At 38.2% G+C, this 22,952-nt stretch overlaps 1 protein-coding gene across 1 annotated transcript in view; it reads left to right on the forward strand.

Moving 5' to 3' along the window:
- LOC145999204 (meiosis inhibitor protein 1-like) overlaps positions 1-22,952 on the forward strand; it is a 242,625-nt gene that overhangs the window by 143,919 nt on the left and 75,754 nt on the right. The window contains exons 7-9 of the mRNA XM_083136137.1: positions 4,216-4,340; positions 10,925-11,073; positions 18,652-18,822. Of these exons, the coding sequence (XP_082992263.1) occupies positions 4,216-4,340; positions 10,925-11,073; positions 18,652-18,822 (445 nt within the window). The remainder of the gene's footprint in view (positions 1-4,215; positions 4,341-10,924; positions 11,074-18,651; positions 18,823-22,952) is intronic.

The following is a 22,952-nucleotide window of genomic DNA, read 5'->3' on the forward strand; positions in this document are numbered from 1 at the left end:
TGACTGCAGTGACAGAGCGACCTGGACACGGAGAATCTTCAACACTGGTTATGCCCTGTTTGAACTTCTCAGCCTACTCGTACACTTGTGATCAACTCATACAGTTGTCACCGTACTGAACTATCGGTTTTACGCCTTCACTCAAAAAAAATCTCACGACACTTTGCTGCTCCAGCTTGGAGCACTACTATAAGGGTTCCAACTGTTTCCCAGCGTGTGTACTGGACTGTACTGGACTCATGTCGAGGCTGCTACACCGCATGGGTTGCTCCGATTCTTCTCCTCGGCTGCTGGAAGTTACACGGGAAACATCAAACTTACTGCTAGTCATCCAGGCGGGTCAGCATCAGCGGGAGAAGAGAATGTACTCGGTTGATGCCTGATCCAGGAGATTTCGGAAGAAGTTCATCTGAGGATGAGGATTCTTCAATTGAACTGGTGCTGACCGAGTGCTTCGAATGCCTCAACGACGAAGCAGATATGGATGTTCCAGCCTCCGGAGAACCACAGAAAGTCGGACAACTAGAGTTTCTGGCACCACAAGAAACACAGACAGACGCAGATGGACAACCTGAGATTCCAGAACCTCATAAACCGCCTAAGGAAGGACACTGACAACCCAAGGTTCCACCATTTCAAGAACCACCTCAAGAAGCAAACAGAAGTGAGGAACGAAGAGAGAAGAGAGAGAGAGAGAGAGAGAGAGAGAGAGAGAGAGAGAGAGAGAGAGAGAGAGAGAGAAAGAAATAGAAAGGAAGAGAAAGAAATATAATCAAGCACCTCAGGATCCACACGAGGAAAGCAACAGACAGGCAGCCCAAGCATAAGAGCAGAAGATTTCTGCTTTGGTGAAGACCTACGATAACCAGCACAACGAGAGCACAAACTCTACCACCTCCTCCACCGTGATTGTCGTCACCGGTATAAAATAAAGCACCCAACGCACAGTCCGGAAGTTCCCATGGAACCGGAGCAAGCTCGACGAATATTCAACCCCTGTACGCCACCCCCATCAATCCCACGGGATGCTGTTGAAATCTTCAACAGGGAGCCTGCTCGCTCAAATTAGAGATCTTCACAATCAGTCCCCTGCATTATCTTTCCTTGAAGTATTGTCTCAAACTGCATTCAATGACGTCAATACCTATGTTTCATGGTTTTTTATACAGTGTCGTTTTGCTTTGTACAGTTGTTTCATCTTCTTAGCAGAGTGACTAAATTTATTTCAACAGTAAGAAATAGTACAAAATAACATGTTTTCTTAAGTCTTATGTGAAACTGTTTGATACCTCATATTTTTTAGGACTTTGAACAACCTCTAAATATTTTTCTACTGTGACAAAATTTTGCAGACAGTATGTCTGGACCAATTAGAACAAAATTGGCAACTATGTGTTGAAATCCCATTCTATTCTGAACCACTCTGATAATCCCTTCATCAAGGTTATAACGCCCCTCGTTTCCCCAATCCAACAGAAAACCACACAGGTTGTCCATAAATCTAGGGGCGTAGTGCACACCGACAAAGGAAGGCTAGTTCGAAGTTGCCAAGCAGGGAAGGGAGAGAGTGGCACAGATGGATGTTCTTTCCTTGCTTCCTTAAGCACTTTTCAAGAGTCGTAAAATATCCGGTTCAGTGTCTTCATCTTCCTCATATATATGCCTCTGGGCGATGCAGTGGCCATACCCAGAGGAGGGTTGGCTGCTGATAGACGAGAAGGGAGAAATATGTGGCAATATATAGTATGCACAGTGTTGTTTCTTATAAATATATAAAATGAACCACTTTCACAAGAATACCTGTAAGAATGTTCTTGTTCTGCTACCGCCAAACAGACAAATCATAAGTCATTTCCAACACAAATTTTCATCCATGGTAGCTGACAAAGGACTAGTGAGTGACTACAAGTTATGAATAGCTTCTACTTTCATTAACAAAATATATTTTTAGTATGTGCCATGACTGAAATGTTTGGAAAGAAACAGTATCTCACATAATTTATTTTACACACTAGAATTTACAGCATACTCTTGAAAGTTGTCTTAACAGGAGAAAGCAGTTCTGACATCTGATTTTATCTCACATTTCCATGGTTTGGAAAGCGTTGGCCCAACGTAAGACCAATTTTAATTTGCCAACCAATGTAAACCCACCCTTTCCCACAAAAAAAAACCTCTAGTTGGCCCAACAGTTCTGGTTACTTGGGACCAGCACATCAAGCATCAGCTGCTTCATTCCCTTTGATACCCATGGGATCCAGCAGAAGCGAACTTCAACACTGATAGAAGGGACAGAATTCATCAATGAAGGTGCTGCATTATTGGATGCCTGGAAGAGAGTGATTTGAGACTCTGGAGCACACTAAGCGAATTAGTACAAATGAGGACTCTCAGCAGACTGTGTTGGTAACATTACTCGTACTTGGTAACATGTACTGATTGGTGTATTTTTTTTTTTAGAATTGGCTGTCATCTTGATTTTGAATCAAATCGGCAATCATAAAGTCTTTTTGTAGAATATATTAGTGTTGCAAATCATTTTCAATGCTTTCTGGGATGAAAATGCCAAACATACAATCAGATTAGCGAAACTGGGCCATTGTGGGCATAGGCCTAGAATGATCCAAAATAAGCTCAGAAATCTGTCTATAGTTATGTGTATAAAGTACGAGAAAAAGTTGGAGCATGAACTGTATGAGATTTTTTCACCTATGCATAAAGTCATAATAATAAAGAAAACCAAAGGCTTCGTAGTTTAACTTACATTTTGGTGAAATAAAACAGAAAAAAACATAAACGTATATGGCACCCATAATGATGTAGTATATATCCAGTGCTTCATTATTTTGCTATGAAAGTTGTTAAAAATTTCAGAAACAGTTTATGTTGATATTTAACACATTCAATTTTCAATGAAAGCTCCACGTCTACCAATAACAACACTATTAACAAGATTCAAAATTGCCAACTCAAGTAGTGATTTTAAATCATACATGTTTACTTTTACATATGCAAAATTTGCAGAAGGATATTTTCATTAATCTACAAGAACAAATGCCAGTTCACACTCGTTTTCAGCATGAACAGAGTGACACAAACTTAAGGTGGATTTCAATGTAGGAACTGACCGCTTCAATGTTTCTCGTAATCTTTGGGGAGTGGCGGCCTTTTCTCCCCTATGGTGAACTTCACTTTAGGAGGCTTCAAGTTGGCTGATGTCATGGCAGGCTTACACACTTATTTCTTAACTGACCAAGTTTGAACTATCAACATTCATATTCACTAGACTTTTAGAGTGTACTTTTTTTTAATGATAATAAAAATAATTACTTTCTGTTTTAACATGGATTATCCATACTGAGGAATAAACAATACATTGATACTTTGCCTACTTAAATTAATATGAGGAGCTCTCCAATGGCGTAGTGCAATCAAGGGGTCCCGGATTCAATATCCGGTGGAGGCACATAGTGGTTCAGATTCTACTTTAAACTGTAGATCCAGTCTCTATTAGCCTATCTGTGCATAAAGTGAACTTAAAACAACAACTCAAATTAAAACTTAAATTAATGTAAATTGAAGAGTTTGAATGCCCAATATTCATAACTTGGGTTACTTCCTTTGAGTGTATAACAGGAGTTACATAGTCTGACAAGAAAGTATGCATTCACAATGAATCTACATATACAAATGTGATACTTGTAAACATGGCACTCCTATTTTGTAAACTTCATATTATGACATTCCCATTGATCTTTTTCCCAGCCCTGTTTCCTATTTTACAAATAATATATGTTGTGTATGATTCTCATTGTTAATCTAATAAAAGTATGAATGTAAATTCTGTAAAGAAAGCAGAGGTGTCATCCATTTTAAGTGTGCAATGAACATGACATTTAACTGTAACATCTGTGGTTGTATGGAAGAAAATTTAACTTGTCAGTGTTTGTCCACTAAGCATAATATTTGTATTGTCTGAAATACATAATTTATCTATTATTTTGATCTATAGAGCATCATGTAACAAAATAACCAACTCCTTTCAGATAACTCAAATATTGTGTACAGGAATCAATAGGGGACTTTATAATTTCCAAAAATTGAAATCAAATGTGTTCACGCAACTTTTCTTGCAAATCATCAATCTCATAATTTTAACGCTTCTTGGATCATATTCATTAATTAGAAATATATTGCTTTCTTTTATACTTTCAGATGTTCTTCAAAATATGATGAGCAAGCTTAACATGTCCTACTACATATTTTGTCAAGATAAAGAAGACTTCGGTATTATTGGGCCTTTGAAACAAATATTGGTTGGAAGAAATGATGCATTACAGGTAATAATTTTGTTATTCTGCTTCAACAAACTCATTCAACCTAAAGATTTACTGTTAGAAATATGTTATTACTATTATTTTTAATAAATTTCACATGTACTGTTGTACCAAGAAGAGAGAGAGACCATCACCAACTTGTGAATTAAAGTTAACAGTGATTTGTTTTCTCCTCTTGCTTCCCTTTTTCTTATACCTGTATGTTCCTGTGTTGCCACATTCACTTCACTTGACTGTGATAATGCACGAGACTTGTCCCTCTGCTTTGACTGTAAGTGTAACAAGCATGTCCTTTATTTATTCATGCATGTTTGTTATACGTGTATAACGTGAATCTGACTTGCTGTCAACTGAACATTTTTACAATGTTGGTGCCTCATGCTCATTTCCTTCTATTTCAGTTAATTTACATTGCTTTCCTGCCTCTTGAGTTAATCAGAATGATGAGGATGAGTGATTAATTCATGATAATGGGATGAAGAACATGACCAGGGTTCAAATATTTACAGCACCACTACTACAGAGGTCGACACATTCATTTCCACAGAAATTAGTAACATTTCTTTTAATTATGAACAGTTTAAATTTTTCTGCAGATTGGTGTTTACAGGGTGTCAGAAGTTTGTCACCAATCTTCCTCCCTTTTCTGATTTTCCTGATATAACTTTCTGATTTTTGTCCTCCTGCTGCTCCTTGCTTTAGATCTTGTTTTATTAACTTCTCTTCCTTGTTTCAGTGTCAAAAAGATCAAGAACATTGATCTACTTTTACTGTATACAGTTGTTTTCCTTTTATGATAGTATATTGGAGGCAATGAGGTTTTGGGCACATTGGACATTTTGGCAATTTAGAGGCTGCATCATCCACTTTGCCACTATTTGTGTCAATTTAGTGTAATATTGTAGATGAATAATAATTTTTCTTGTATGTATGCATTGCTTGCATTGTATAATTATTTCTCTTGTAGTCTATGGTTATTACAATCATAAAAGCACAGTTTATCATTGTGACATTTCAGGAGAACACATGCTCTCTTCTTTTTTGTTTGAAAAAGTTTAACCATTGTTATAACTGTATCTTTAATCAAACTAAAAATTAATGTCTGATGAAGGGAGCATGTGTTCTCCTGAAACATCACAATGATAAACTGTGTTTCTATGCTTGCAATAACCATAGACTACAAGATAAATAGTAATATTGTAGTAGGGCAGAAACAGGGGGATTCATTTTACCCCTACACATTTCATTCGATTTGATTGATTGATTGAGTTAGTGTTTTAAGTCGACTTTATGCACAGTAAAGCTACAGTGCCTTGAATAACGTAGTGTGGAAGACGGCACTGTTCTGGCATCTCTGGCTGGTTCCACTCGAAAATGATACCGCTAGAGGCGCTGGTTGTCGGTACACGTGCTAGGCATTCGTCTGCTTATAATGGAAGTAAATGGAGTTTTCGCTGCAACGTCTGATTCATTTACGTGAAGCATTTCTATGAATGTGATAATTGCTATGATATTTGGTACAGTGGTCGCGAATATATTAACAAACATTCTAGACAGTCGACCACGTCCTGTTATCGTCATACTTTCGTTAATAATACGGGAGAAGAAATATGCGTGGAATGCTCTTGGCAACTAAATTTTTGTATATGAATTAGGTTCATTATCATCATCATCATCATTTCTTTTTAAGATATACACACTGAAGCATTTGTATTTTTGATATGTACTGTCTCTTTTCTTCTGCTTGAAACTAATCGCGGCGATGATGATAATGATGATTGCATGAAACGACAAGGGGAACGCCCCAAATCTTTCTTAGTGCCATCGACATGAGTGTAAGGAAACTTTCAAACCAATGGGACAAGCGACATGGGATGTTCACACTGTCACACTAGTGACACACACTTCCAGACTGTAAAATAGCATTCATTGCACATGAGGGTCCAAACAGCAAATGACACGTTCATATGGCGTATTCGCGTTCTACTTGTTACTTCGGTCGGAAAGCTCGTTAAAGGAATGGTGGTCAGACTGAAGTGACATGCTACAGGGGGAGATCCCAACTAAGTGACAAGCGACATGGTTCCTTCAGCCTATTAGCAAGCGTTCGCTGCTAATTGTGCGAACAACAGATAGGCGACAAGATAAACCACACATTACAACAACAGATCTAGGTGTCACGATAAGCCACACGTGTCACTTTGTCGCTTGTGCGTCGCTCAAAGTGGGCCATTTCCTCAATAGCTTACAACATGTTGCCGTGGTTTGTTGTTCGCGCATGCACGATGCAATGAGTGTCTTCCTTTAGGGAGATTGCGCACCAAAGCGAAAAGGGGCACGCGACACTTACAAACGATACGAGGATTTCACCAACCGAACGCTGGCCTGTGCTTCCTGTCATGCCGCTACGATTTGAAATGTTGGTCTTGATTGCCTCGTTTCCAAGCAATATGTGTCGCTTCGGTATGAAAGTTGTCTTGGACCGAAGGGCCCGTGTCGCTTTGGTGTGAAATCCTCGTATCGTTTGTCGCGTGTCGCTTTGGTGTAAAATCTCCTTGAGGAAATGGTGTAGTCAGAACTTGTGTCCCTACGGTTCTAAAGGCTGCATTGATTACAGACTGCTCGCTTCCAAGCGACACTTGTGGTTTGTCGCCTCAGTATGAAATATCTCTCAGGATACTATTTATATTCTAATAACATATAAAAATAAAAGTCTAGTACACAATCCAACCAGTGGCGGATTAAGCTTCCTCGCCACCCCTAGGCACAAACTTAATGTACGCCCTTCTCAAAAGAAAAATAGTAACTTATTTGCAGTATTTTTACAGGCTAATATAAAAATTAGTGAACATACTGAAATAAAAAAACAAAGGATAAAAATCAATAACAAACAATTCATTTTCTGTATGTGCTATACCTAAAATTATGTAATGTATTGAGAAATTAAATTCACCACTTTTCGTGTGATGCTAGAATATTTGAAATTCTTTCCCAGTCTGAAATGCCATGAGTTGCGATGTTTGTCTTGCCCTTGAACAACCAGCACAATAAACGGCACCAGTGCTGCACGAATATACCAAATAATTCCGCAGAATTGATTCGCCATTTACAAGTTTATGAGAAAAAAACACTATTATTTAAAAATCTTGTCTTACCTGCTATGAGTCTTTGCGATTTAGAAAAATCATTTTCAGCATTCTGATTAATTCCACGTCTTAGAAGAATGTCAATTGTAGACTCATTCAGACACCACTCGGCAGGATCGTCACTAACGAAATTTGCACTCTCACTGTCACAATCAGGAACTCCTACGAACTGAGGGGACACTACCTAAGGTGCACTTTCTTCCTCCACTAAACCCACAATATTTTCGACATTTTGCATTTCACAGTGTTCACTCGATGTAGCCACTTCCACTTCAATTTTTGAACTGCTTTCGGAAATCACTTGTTCCTTTCGCCTAAAAAACGTGTCCACTGTACCAAGCTTTTTCTGTAAGGTTGCTCCTCTTTCATGCTTTTCGTTTGCAAGTTTACGATAAGCCGCCCCACTTAACTTTGTTCACTTCATGCTGCCTGCTGCATGAAAAAAAAAACCCACCAAATCGCATATGCACCAGCAACAAACTGAATGCACCAGCCAGAGAATACAGTAAGACAAAAGCTAGTTGCTGTCAACGCAAAATCTGCACTCACTCACTCACCTATCAGCAGTGTTTGTGTGTTTATTTTTTTAAGACTGGCATTGTTACAGATGCGAGTTTCAAACAATCAGTCTTTTTTCCTGCCTGGCCATTAACAAAGCTTAGTGGAAGATCGAGGGGTATGTATTTACAAAAACAAACCAACAAAGGCTGGGCAGCTTGCATTGTATTGTAAGCGATAAAAGCCACAGCAAGGGTTAAAAACAAATTGATTGGCGCCTGAAGGAGACAGAGCAGACGAAACATTTCTTGATAACACATAAATCCGATACATCAAGGTTTCTTTCGTATGAAGCGAAAGTGTTGCAAACCGTTGATTTGAAACATTGGTTTCATAGGTCTAAATTGTCACTGTCTACGTAAGACACTTTTTATTATTCTTGATATTCTGGAAAAAAAGATTTGCCACCCCCAAGAGTTGCCGCCCCTAGGCACGTGCCTAGTGGGCCTATTTGGTAATCCGCCACTGAATCCAACACCTGAAAAATAAAACTCTAGTACACAATCCAACACCTGACGTACGGAATCACTTTGCGATGTTTCTTCTTTTTGTTACGCATGCTATTTATTTATTAATTTTATTTTGCTATTCTTTCCAAATTAATGTCATTTCGTAACTGCAAATCACTCCACAAATATAACTGTTTCCATCAATTCACTTACCGCCTTTCTAGACAAACAAATCTACACAATATATTCCAAAAACTAACTAAGCTGCATTACTTTCATAACAAAATTAGCACCTGTTCCGATTGCACTGCCATCTATATTTTCATCGTTTTGGGAACCAGTTTCTTGGGTTGTTTTCCACACTACGTTATTCAAGGCGCTGTAGTAAGGCTAATCAGGACTGGACCTACAGTTTACAGTGGGATCTGAACCACTATGGCCTCCATTGGGTATCGAACCTCGGACTCCTTGATTACAAGGCAACGACGCTACCACTGCACCACAGGGGAGGCCCTACATTTCATTCGAAATAGGATAATGAGCATGGAAGAAACAGAAGAATAAATTAGGTCTAGCTTGATAAAATATTTAATTTTAGTTCACTCACAAAAGACAAAGTAATAAAAGCATATATACTGTATTGCAATCAATATAAAACTATGCATATGCATCCCATACTGTGAAAATGCCATAAAAAGCATAATTAATAAGTCACTTGTATCTTAAGTGTTCCCACAAGCTTGAAAGAGTGCAATAGTTACTTCAGTCCCAAAAACCAGCAGCATACAGCACACTGATGATCTACAACCTACATGGTATATGTGTACTTTATCAAAATGTTAGAACGGATTGAAGTAAACTAATATGCAGCCAACTTGAGTTACATCTGTGCACTGCCTGCACTTCAGTGAGGGTTTATTACAGTTCCACTGTACAATAACTGCAGTTACTAAAATTGTTGAGAATGCACAGAAAGCCATGGTCAGGGCAAAATAACTTTATTGGTGCTATTAGAATATTCAAAAACTTTCAACTTACTAGATCATACTGCAGAAAATAAAGATGTGAAGTGTATATCGCTTTTGGATTTGAATCATACTTAATACACTAGGAAGCTTTCAGACCAAGGTGAAGATCAACAAGCGACAAGCCACAGCAACAGGCAACACGTGTCAATTGGAAAGGATCCTTCTTAAGTAAATGCAACTTTTCATACCAGAGTTACACAACAAGCTGCACATGTCTCTTGAATGTCCTTCAGACTTCACTGTTTTCTGAATAACTTGTATTGTCAACATCAGTGGAAGAGTGGTTAGTACAGGATGCTACGATAGCAGTTTCCTCCACTTTTTGTAACTTTTGCTTCTGCACTATGCTAAACCTTATCTACCAAGGGAAAATAAACTGTCCTTGCCCCCACCCCCTGTCCGATTTGGCACCTTGCCTACCCCCCTCCATTTTTGGAACCCAATCGCCGTCACTGAAAAGAGGGGTCATGGGCTTTCCGGATGGCCTAGTGGTAACACTGTCACCTTGTAATCAAGGTGCCCCAAGATCAATTCCCAGTGGAGGCACATTGCATAGTTGATTCAATATCTATTAGTCTATCTAAGCATAAAATGGGTTAAAAATAATTTTGTTGTTTTCAATAAGTGCAATGTAATGAATGACAAAGTATGGCAACAAACATGAGAAAGCTTACTTTATAAACACAGGCTAATCTGTTTAGCTTGTTATCCAAACCATAGTTCAAGACTATAATATTTTTATGAAGCACGAGATTTTTTGGAATGTCCTAAGGCAGTGGTTCCCGAACTATTTTGTTTCACGGTGCCCTTAGTGTTTCAAGATTTCTCTGTGGTGTCCAAGTCAGAATTTAGGCCTATCTAAACACTTGCAATGTTCAGTTAGTGTGGATAGGTTGCTTGCGTTAAGTTAAAAAATTAACACATATTTTAAGTTCGGAAATATTTTACATGTAAAAAGTACTAAATATGCACATATCTAGCATAAGTGGAATTTTAGTGAAAATACTGGAACATTTTGCAGTAAGTCAGCCACAGTGCCCACTTTGGCAACCACTGTCCTAAGGATTGGTTTCAAGCAAGATTCTGTTAGGATTTAAAAAAGCAATTTAGTAGTGTTAGTTTCTCCCTAAATGATTCTGTTTAGCCAACATCCATCTTCTGTTGCTGTTAAGTACATATTTATTTCTAGCCCTTTGTATGTGGGAACTGAATTGTGTGTTTGTTCATTGTGTTACGACTACCATAAGATATCATTTTGTATTGTATTGTATTGTTGGCTCCTTTTAGCTGTCACACAAGGTTCAGTGAAACAAGAGCATGCTGAGAGGGGAGGAGGTTAGAGGAGGGTGCAGAAACAACAAGAATTGCATGTCATCTCAGTATGATTTTTTATTTCTTTCATTCAGCTTGATGCAGTACAGTGTCTTCTTCTGGGATTATCAAGTTGGAATGTTGATGAGTACCCAGCGATACAAATCCAAGAGGTGATGCTGAAGGCTGGTATTGTAGAATTCTTGTGTGAGGCAATGGCATCACCAAATCTGCTTGTTCTTCAGTATGTATATATATCTTCTTACTTATATATATTGAAGTGTTCCTCCATTGTGTGAAATATACCTAAAGATAATAAATCTGACAATGTGATTTCAATATGTAACTAACTAACTAACTCTCTAGATTTCTTGAACCCGAAGGTTCATGGCTGCAGCAACACAAGCCTTCAATCAGTCCCTATTGTGGTGTTTGCTTATAACTCGCATAATTTTAAAAGCTCCACCACATCCTCCTCGTTATTCTAACAAGGAGTTTTTGCGTCATTGTGTTCTTGATGCTCGGCTCTGGACGTCGAGCAGATTAAATTTGGCAACTCTGTTTCCCCTAGCGGAGAACTTTGTAAGTAAAGGGGGAAAGCTTCGGCTGCGGGCGAAGTTTTCTCCCGAGAGAACAGAACGTTGCAGCTGAGGCATTGGTATAGTAAGGAGCTTCCTTCTCCTTCCTTGGTCACGGGCGAGGGTGATCGGATCCGCATCGACATAGGAATTTGACTGTGGCATTGGATTGATGTCTGGACATGGAATAACGGGGTATAATAAATTAATTTATTTCAGTTTATGTTAAAGTTAAGTGACTGGTCCTTTTTGTTTAGTAATGATTTTCAGGAATAGTCTTTTTGGAATTATCCGTTTTGTGATTTAAAACTTAGTGCATTTATTCGATGACTGACGTAACACAGTTAAAAATTCGCCACCTTGATTGTTGATAATTTCGTCGATATAGGATTCCGATCACCTAAACCACAAATATGACTTTGTATTTATTTAACGGGTGTTTCGTGTTATAAATTTTAACGACATGTAGCAAAAAGGGAAGTATTTATTTTTGCCACGTGGGTTTTATTATATTGTACACACAATTAAATATATATATATTGGGAGAGATTTTTGTCAAATTGTTGGGGAGATGTTTCTATTTGTCCGGGTGCTAATTTGTTACAATAAATGGACACTAAAATTGAAGTATGACGTATGCAATGGTTCTTATTTTTACGTTCATTAGCGTTCCACCTTGCTTTGATATATATATATGTTGAGAGCGTTTCCGTTTTCGTGGCTAGACGACCACGAACACGGAAACCAATATTAAATCTCCACGATTAGATAAGCTGGGAAATATATGGTATGGTGGGGATTGGTGCTCGAAGATCCACGTTAATTTCTGAGTCAGCGCAAGGGGGCCAATTATATCTGTGGTCATCGTTTTGGACTGAATGGTGATTTTACCACGGTAGCAATAAATAGTGGAATAGAGCAAAAGAGAAAAGGGTTGTGTTTTTTTTTTTTGAATATTTGTACAGATCTAGTTTTTTTTTTTTTGGGCAACCAACCTTTTTGTGGCTCTATTTTTTTTTGGCCAGTGCTGATGTGAAGTGGTCGTGTACTTACTGATATAACAAAACCTATTTCATATTTTTGTTTAGCTTCCAAATTTATACCATTATACTAAAGGACGCGACCACGTCACAACATTCAATGGTAGCAGAGCAAACGAGTACCCCCCCCCCACTACTGTTTCGAGAGTTGCGTCTTGCTTTTGACTTGATATATATATTTTTTGTAGGATTTTTGGTATATTTTCCCATTTTACGATGTCCCAATTAAAGGGTTATATGCAGTTAGATCCCTCCACGACACCTAAACGGGTTGATTACGTCAAAGTGCCTAAGATTCTGTTTAGTTCATCGGGGGAAGGAGATTCCAGTACTCCTGATAAGGATAATGATGTTCCTTCTAAGGTGTCTTCCTCGTTGTCCGATAAAATCATGTTACGTAATATGGACGCTGAAATTGATGCCTTATCAATTTGTACTGGTACTTCTTTGGAACAACTATTTACATTTATGCTTAACGTCCAATTAATAGTAAGTTTTCATATTTATCCAGATACCTTGGTGCTTCAAAATTGTTTACGTAAAACTGCTGGTAACTTAAAAATCCTTTGGCGTGAAGCTATAGCCGCTAAGGCGTCTTGGTTTGCACTTAAGTGTCAAGTGTGGAAAAATATGGCACCGGCCTCGTCAGTGGCGAATTTGATTAATTTAAAGATATGCCGCCGTCAAACACGATCTGAATCTATGTCCGCCTTTGTCTCTAACATAATTGATTGTGCCAATACTCTTAATCTGGTATGGGAAGAGGACGTCCTAGTGGCCGAAATTTTGCATAAGTTGCGCCCTCAGACTCAGGGTTTCCTATTGTTTCAGAATAAACCTAAAACTTTGGCTGAATTATTAAGTCTTGCTCAAGAAACTTCTTCTATGGAGCACGAATTTGACGTGGCTCCTGCAAATGATGATACAAAAGATGATACTTCGATACCAAGGTTAACCGCGACGCCTTCTCCTAATGTGAATTTAACAGGCACCACTCAGAGGTCATTTAATGTAAGAAATATGCAATGCCGCCGCTGTTTACGATGGGGGCATTTTAAAAAATTCTGTAGAGTTAGGTTACCGAATACCCCTCAACAGGGGCATAATATGTAAAGCTTAGCTTGTATTGTTCGGAATCAACATTGTAGTAAAATTGGCAGATTAATAATTGTTGCGTGAATATTTTCATTATTCTTTTCTATACTTTCTTGTTTCTTCTATTCTATTCTTTCTTCTTATTAATGCTTGGGTTATTTTTTGTTTCATGTTTTTTACTTCGATGGAGATATGTTCCGCAATATATGCACAATTGCTGTAGGCTTGCCACCTGCTGACCTGCCACTACAGATTCTGCTTGGTTCACATGCACCTGCTCTTCAATGGTTGCCACTGCCTGGAATTTTTTCGTCGCAGCCGGGATTGGACATTTTCGTCGTTTCGTCGATGGCTCATCTGGAAAATGGAATTTGGATCTCTGTGACGGTGTAGACGGGCTCACACCGATGGATTTCCGGTATGTTTGGTACTGTATTTTTCTCCTGCAAGGATCCCAAGGATGTGTTCACTTAGTGAAGTTCGCTGGAGGTGTTTTTTTGAGTGTAATGTGCTTATCTCACAAATGTTTTTTTTGTACCTCAACATGTGAGTGTTTAAAGTGAAACGTTTTCAGGGATGTATAAATACCTTGTATATTTAATCTTCGTAGCAGGATTTCAGAAGATTATCTTTAATGGAGTTCATTATGCGGGATGCATTTTGACGTACGCTCCTTCATATTCGAGAAATGGATTTTTTTCGCCAAGATTGTGTGGAAATGGATTTGCAGCAAATATGGATTGGATGTACTTTCTATGGTGAATGTATTCTCCTGCGTCCATTGTGCGGGAAGCACTCTGATGTCCTTGGAGAAGTGGTGTGTTTCACAAAAAAAAAAAAAAAAAAAAAAAGGAATCCAGACCCCAAGTAGATATGAGAACTTTATGGAATGAAACGGAATGCGTTTGTTGGATTGGAGGTTATGGTTGTACCCTGGCTAGAAGAGGATTCTGACATTAGGATGTTACTGAGCAGAAACTTTCTTTGGCAGGACAGCCTTTCTTTTTTTCAGGTTCTATCCGCAAAAGGCGTCAAGTGTGATTGAGTTGTTATTTGCCTTGTCTGCATACCCAAATATTTCCATATTTTTTTAACTTTGAATCTCCAGTATTTAAAGACAATTGGTATCCATCATGGGGATGGATTTGTATTTATATTAAAAGCGCTGGCTCGCTATTTTCATCTTTTCATTCAGGGAAAGGTATATTCATGTCATGTTTTTATCATATATGTATGTATATATTTGTATGTTTATTACTTGAATGAGATTTCATATATCTCTGTGGGTTTCTTTAATATCAATGAAGATTTCGTGTTCATATTGAATTGGCATAAACGCTTACAAATTTCTTATATCACATATTTGGATGGGAATTACTATTGGGTTTAGAAACAAAAAAAAATGTAAAAATGTAAAAAAACAAAAAAAAATAATAATATAAACAAAGGACAAAAACAGGAAAATTATGGGAAATGTGAAATATATTATCTGCTTACAAATTATATCTAGTCATGGTATTTATGGGCAACTTTTGATGTTAGTATTTTCACTCTTTATTCGTCATTGCGGTTATGCTTGTAAATTATTAGGATTGTTGCCTTGGTTTTTTTTTTATGACTGTTTTGTAAGGTGCCTGTGTTGATTTTTATCGATGTAGGGGGAGGTTGTGGTGTTTGCTTATAACTCGCGTAATTTTAAAAGCTCCACCACATCCTCCTCGTTATTCTAACAAGGAGTTTTTGCGTCATTGTGTTCTTGACGCTCGGCTCTGGACGTCGAGCAGATTAAATTTGGCAACTCTGTTTCCCCTAGCGGAGAACTTTGTAAGTAAAGGGGGAAAGCTTCGGCTGCGGGCGAAGTTTTCTCCCGAGAGAACAGAACGTTGCAGCTGAGGCATTGGTATAGTAAGGAGCTTCCTTCTCCTTCCTTGGTCACGGGCGAGGGTGATCGGATCCGCATCGACATAGGAATTTGACTGTGGCATTGGATTGATGTCTGGACATGGAATAACGGGGTATAATAAATTAATTTATTTCAGTTTATGTTAAAGTTAAGTGACCGGTCCTTTTTGTTTAGTAATGATTTTCAGGAATAGTCTTTTTGGAATTATCCGTTTTGTGATTTAAAACTTAGTGCATTTATTCGATGACTGACGTAACACAGTTAAAAATTCGCCACCTTGATTGTTGATAATTTCGTCGATATAGGATTCCGATCACCTAAACCACAAATATGACTTTGTATTTATTTAACGGGTGTTTCGTGTTATAAATTTTAACGACATGTAGCAAAAAGGGAAGTATTTATTTTTGCCACGTGGGTTTTATTATATTGTACACACAATTAAATATATATATATTGGGAGAGATTTTTGTCAAATTGTTGGGGAGATGTTTCTATTTGTCCGGGTGCTAATTTGTTACAATAAATGGACACTAAAATTGAAGTATGACGTATGCAATGGTTCTTATTTTTACGTTCATTAGCGTTCCACCTTGCTTTGATATATATATGTTGAGAGCGTTTCCGTTTTCGTGGCTAGACGACCACGAACACGGAAACCAATATTAAATCTCCACGATTAGATAAGCTGGGAAATATATGGTATGGTGGGGATTGGTGCTCGAAGATCCACGTTAATTTCTGAGTCAGCGCAAGGGGGCCAATTATATCTGTGGTCATCGTTTTGGACTGAATGGTGATTTTACCACGGTAGCAATAAATAGTGGAATAGAGCAAAAGAGAAAAGGGTTGTGTTTTTTTTTTTTTGAATATTTGTACAGATCTAGTTTTTTTTTTTGGGCAACCAACCTTTTTGTGGCTCTATTTTTTTTTTGGCCAGTGCTGATGTGAAGTGGTCGTGTACCTACTGGTATAACAAAACCTATTTCATATTTTTGTTTAGCTTCCAAATTTATACCATTATACTAAAGGACGAAACCACGTCACACTATCCTGAGCAAGATCTATATACTCTTTTTCCATCCCTACCAATTTCCTCAACATTATCCCTCCATCTTTGTCTTGGTCTTCCTACTGGTCTCTTACCATCAGGTTTCCCAACAAGAGTTCTGTAAACTCTTCTTTCCTCTCCCATTTGTGCCACATGACCTGCCCACCTAAGTTTTCTTGATTTAATCATTCTAATAATAATATCTGGACATGAATACAAATTATGTAATTCTAAATTATGGAACTTTCTCCACTCACCTGTATCCTCATCCCTTTTAGGCCCAAATATTTTCCTAAGGATCTTATTTTCAAATACTCTCAATTTATGTTCCTCTTTCAATGTAAGGGACCAAGTTTCGCATCCATATAATTTCACAGGCAAAATTACTGTTTGTGATTTTGATATGTAGCTAAGAAAAATTAAATTTCCCTTTCAGTTCCAAGATGTAAAAAGTTATCTATGTCTTCAGCAGGTTTACTTCATTTGCAATCTGTTTGCACACAAGAGTTACTTCATTGTTCTTTCAAATTTATATAAAATAGAACCTGTTTATACAAGGGTCGTTCAAGGTTGACCGGGATTTTCGTACGTAAAAAATCGATGAATAGCCAGATCATGATGAAACGTGCGGGAGACGTAATGTATTCCTTCGTGAGTAACTAGCGCCCGGCATGACGTATTTCGCGCATGCCCAGCAGTTGCAGCAAACATGGCGGCAAGCAGTGTGTCTGTGGAGCAGCAGTGTGTAATCAAATTTCTCGTGAAGGAGAAAGTGAAACCAGCTGAGATTTTCAGACGATTGCAAGCACAGTATGGTGAACAAACGATGTCGGAGACAAGAGTGTATGAATGGTGTGAGCAGTTTCGCGAAGGACGGGAGCTGGTGACAAATGAAGCGCATGGACACATTCGTCCGACTGCAGTCACACCAGTGAATATCGCATGTGTTGAGCAAATGATTCTTGTGAACCGGCGAGAAACAGTGCGGGATATTGCTGCCGAGGTGAATATCAGTGTCGGGAGTGTTGAGACAATCATTCACGACCACTTACGCTTCCGCAAAATCTGTGCAAGGTGGGTTCCCCGCCAGCTGTCATTCGATCAGAAGTGGACACGCAGGATGGTCTGTGAACAGCTTCTGAATCGGTTTCGAGCAGAAGGTGATGAATTGTTGCAATCCATCATCACGTGTGATGAAACATGGTTGCACAATTCAACTCCAGAGAACAAAAGACGCAGCATGGAGTAGCGGCATAAAGGTTCCCTGCCCCCCAAGAAAAGCAAAATGCAGCCATCCGCTGGAAAGATCATGGCAAGTGTCTTCTGGGACGTGAAGGGCGTTATCCTTGTGGATTTTCTGGACAAAGGGAGCACGATTAATGCCCAGTATTACTCCACATTGTTGAGTGGTGCTGTACGAAAATCCATTCGCAAGAAAAGACCTGGGATGTTGTCTGGAAATGTCATTCTTCTCCATGACAATGCCCGCCCTCACACGGCCAATGTGACAACAACTCTGGCCGACATGTGATGGGAAGTTCTGCCCCATCCCCCCTACAGTCTGGATTTAGCCCCCAGTGATTATCATGTGTTTGCACCCCTTAAAGACCATCTGGGAGGGAAGAAATTCACGACGGACGAAGCACTGTGGAGCAATGTCCTCCAGTGGCTACGACAACAACCAAGTTCTTTCTACGCCAAAGGAATTCGGGAGCTGCCAGAACGATGGCAAAGTAGAATACTTTGAAAAACTGACATAGTTTGGTGTTTCTTCTGCTACCTATTTCCTCTGCAGAAATAAAAGTCCCGGTCAACCTTGAATGACCCTTGTATATGTCAGGGTTTTGTGCCTAAAAGAAAACTTAAAATGCAGGGAAAATGTAACATCTGTGAAATATTCTAATATTTTGTAATATTAGAACCTGGAAAATTAAATACACAATGTAGGAAAGTGTATAATCTCAGAGATTTTACTGTATTTCATCTTTTCTGGTTCCACACTTTTCATTGTTGCTTCCATTGAATGTATTGCCTTCTTGCCACAAGACTTTGAATCAAATGCAATAGCTATTCTATTCACTTTGTAAAGAAGCAAGATGATGTCAATGTATTAAAAGTAACAGTTATATCCAATTTATCTATATATTTTTTGCAGGTCCATATTTCAGTGTATAAAGCAGTTATCTTCCTGCAAATTGTTCTTCACTGACTGCCATGTAGTATATACATTTGATTCAATTTTAAGAGCTATTCATTTTGTAAAGAAGCAAGACAATATCAGCATATTAAATAGTGGATTTGAGTTACTCCATGCTATTCTTCAAGGGTAAGTTAGAATACATTTCATAATCATACAGTAAGTTTTTCATAAAAATACTGTACTTTAATTACTATATAGAATATTATGTTTGTGGTTAATAGTAATAATTTTCCCTAACGAGCAACGTATTGTAATGAAAGGAAGGTATGAACAATAAATTAACTCTGAAGGAAAATATATGAGAATATCACTGTAGCTCTAAAATCTGAAAATATATATAAATCTCAAAATGATTTGAACGATATCAAAATTTTCCATGAGGAACATAATATTACTAGTGAACAAATATCCTGTGAAATACAATTGTACGCACTGACCATTAGTCAAATTGCTACCACCAGGGGTTCCTGATTTGAATCCTGGCCTGGGCATGGATGTTTGTGAGTGTCCATTCACATATCATCACTAGCTGGCCCTCGTGGTCATAGGCGTAGCTATGGGGTGTGCCGGGTGTGCCTAGGCACACCCTAATGGGCTGCTTTATCAAAGAGAATTAAAGACAGATATTTCAATAAGAGAGAAAATAAGCGGCAGTTTGTAAGAAGTTGAAAATGTCATTACTTGGTACAAACGTGTGCATTATAGCTGATGAAACGGGTGTCTATAGATTTTCGATTTTTTGATGTCATTGGAGAAAGAAGATATTTACTGCATTCTACTCTGTAGCGCCTTTCTTCTATACTTGTCACAAAAGCTGCACGTGTGAGAGAGAGCTTTCTCCAAGCTTTCCCAAGTTAAAACTAAATTAAGAGCAACTCAGAAGCAGGATAGATTGGAAGCCCTGCTCTTGCTATTTGTGGAACAGGAAAAAGCTTAGTCTATTGATGTAAATGAAATTATTGATGAGTTTAAGAACATTGTACCATTTGACAGACGTCTCTTGTTATAGATGACGTGTATTTTGATGTATTTGTTTGTAACATTTATGAACATTTTGCGTGTGTGCAATTTCTACACAATTTGATTTTTTTCTACTACATATATTCAGAAATTTTCAACACTGTCATTTAGTGAATTTATATTCCTTTACAAACATCAGTGCAGTTAAAGAGCCAAGTGATTGTGTTGCAAAATATGATATTGAAAAGGTACAAGACCTCATTTTTTTACTTTGTACACACCCAAATATAAAGTTCTAGCTACGCCTATGCTTGTGGTGGAGTGGTTAGCACATCATGCTATGATGCCAGGGGTCCCGGGTTCGAATCCTGGCCTGGCCATGGATGTTTGTGAGTGTCCAATCATCAGTTTCATCATATCATCCCTCCTCCCCATCTTCCCAAATTAGTCGAAAGTGGCACAAAAAGCGAAGTAAAATAAAGCAAACCAATCAATCAAATGGCTAATAGTGGTGAGGAGATATCATTTTGAATCTTACAATTTCACATGAGCTGGGGTCTGTGTTGAGTGTGCAACTTCAATTTCGTGCATGATTTAACTCTTTCGTTGCGGAATTCTCTGGCACACAATATCCCTTGGCTGCGTAATTAAATTTGAAAAAATATTTTTTTTATAAACAAATAGTTTTCACAATTACATTGCGTTATATATGAGAGAGAACTTCCAAAATTCATTCTTGCACTGGAATACCATTCTGTAGTCCCTGGTGGTATGATATTTTGAAAATTTTTGAAATATTTTGAAATTTTGAAAAATTTTGAAATTTTGAAAAAAAAATTTAGAAAGAATAATTTTAAAAAATTACTTTGCAAAATATGTTATAGAGAAATTACAAAAGTCATTCCTTGCACTGGCAAACCATTCTGTAGTCCCTGATGGTATGGTATTTCTCAAAACACAGGATGACACAGAGTGGTGGAGCGGCGTGGAAATTCGTAAGTAGCATCAAGATACTGGGTGGTGAAAACTTCAGTTTGTTCTGCTGTGTGTTCAAATACTGAGCGGGGGAAATATTTGATAAAACAAGAAAATGGTGTGCTAAATACTGTACTGTCACCAAGTAACTTAGCACTTGCCTGTGTCGAACTTCCCGCACCTAGATCAATGCTGCTTTGCAGTCTGCTCCATGATGTTACGGACGGCGGTACAAATTCTTCATCAGACACTACACAATCACTGTCACCAATTGAAGTCTCATAAAAACTGTCGCTATTATTGTCACAATTTAATTCACCTTCTGATTCAACAGTTGAGTAACATCAGTATCAGACAAGTGTTGACGACTTGACGAAGCCATGTTGTTTACATTCGAACATGCATTTGAAACTGACATGTCAGAGCACTCAATGCTCGTATTCTAAACGGAGGCGTAATTAGCGACATCATACGGATATAAACAAAACTACAAGTTCAAATAGTTCCAAATAGTATCTACAGATGTCTGAAGGCTACTAAAAGCGACGTACTGCGGAAATGCGACACCCGCAGCGAGTGAAGTATGAACTCGCAATAATGCGACTTCCACAGAGCAAGGCACCTGGCGTGCTGTGCATAAATGCGACGACCGCAGCGAAAGAGTTAATAAAGAACCAGCAGCAAATAACTTTTTTCGAAAGTTGTATGATTAATTCCAACGAACAGGCTGCTGGTTGCTTATGTAACGAAAAATTGTCTTGCAGACCTTTGGCATCTGAGGCCGATGTGGAGATAATTATGGAATGTATTCAGGGTAGCTGTCAGAAGTCTACAGGAGCTGGTAGCTTAGAATTCCATAAACAACTTACATGTAGTGCGTAAGCATCTAAAATGTACCCATATCAACTGCAGTTGCTACAGTACCTAACATGGGGGGGGGGTCCACACCACCAGCAACCACTTTATTTCAAGAGTTGAGCAGTGACGATGGTTCTTTTTCTTCGAGAAGTCAGTGTTCAGTGATGAGGCTACAAGTTTTGCTAATGGTAAACTGAACAAGCAAAATGTTCCTTTTTGGGGGGGCAGGGGGGGGGGCTGAGAATCCTTGACAAGTCGTTGAAGATGAACGCACTGTGACGAAGACGTTCTGGACTTGGATTACCGGATTGATGTGTGCCGAAAGGTGCTCACATTGAGCATTTGTGACTTGCTATTATCCGTACCAACTAACTGTAGACCAGGTGAACGAGAGCAAGTCTCTGCACAAGTAGTGACGTGAGATGGCTCCACCAATGAACAGTGGGCAACGGGAGATATCCGACTTCCTCCCGATTTCCTTCTTTGGTATGCAGTGTTGCAAAATATTGAAAAGTATAATACCGAACGCACAAGGCAAACTGACCATATTCTTGTCTCCAGATCCATACGATTGTTTTAAGAATATCTTACGGAAATATTAGAGATAAAACTGCAAGAACAAATTTTGACAAGCCGTGCATTTAGCATACAGACTAAGGTCTGGACCGTACGTGCATTTATGTACGGTCGGGACCATATGGTTGGCAACGCTGCACTTTCACCACTCGATTTTCCTCCTCGTCCTCTGCTGATATGCGCTGCCCTGCTCTACAGTTGGCTAGGACAGGGTATAGCTTCATGTTAACTATTGCCAATTAAACTGGGACAGTTACATTACATTTCTGTGAAATTACAGTTTATTTTGAGAATTTATGAAATGTATATAACAAGTTGAAATCGTTCAAATCATTTTGAAAGACCCTGTAATTGTAAAGGAAAATTCAGTTTGTCAGGGTAAAGTAGGTTTCTAATAAATGGATTTATGGAGTAACATGAAAATAAAATTTCTCTGTGAGAGAACAAGTAATTTTGTCATTGTTAATTTTTATAGAAAGTTATTGTCATCCAACAGGCAGTGTTACAGTGAAATTTTTATATTATTGCATGTAATAATAATTGTAAACTATTAAAATTAATTTGAACGTAAAAAATCACATCCTACTGACTTTAATCACATATCCCTTATTAGCTGGATTACCAAATGACCTTTTTCCCAGATATAACTTATGTTTCACATTACATTGTGAGTGTCCCATCACCAATTTCATCATATATCATTATTCATCATCATCTTTGCAATTAGCGAAAAGTGGCAGAAATGCAAAGTAAAATAAACCAAATCAATCAATGATGTAAATTCCATAATCATTATTTTTTTAACTGAAATTCTGTCAATTTGTCATTATTTGCCAGCATTTCTTAGTAAGATATGTTATTTACTGTGAATTATGGTTTTCTACATT

Source organism: Lepisma saccharinum, chromosome 15, assembly GCF_977018435.1.
Source record: "Lepisma saccharinum chromosome 15, izLepSacc3.1, whole genome shotgun sequence".
NCBI lineage: Eukaryota > Metazoa > Arthropoda > Insecta > Zygentoma > Lepismatidae > Lepisma > Lepisma saccharinum.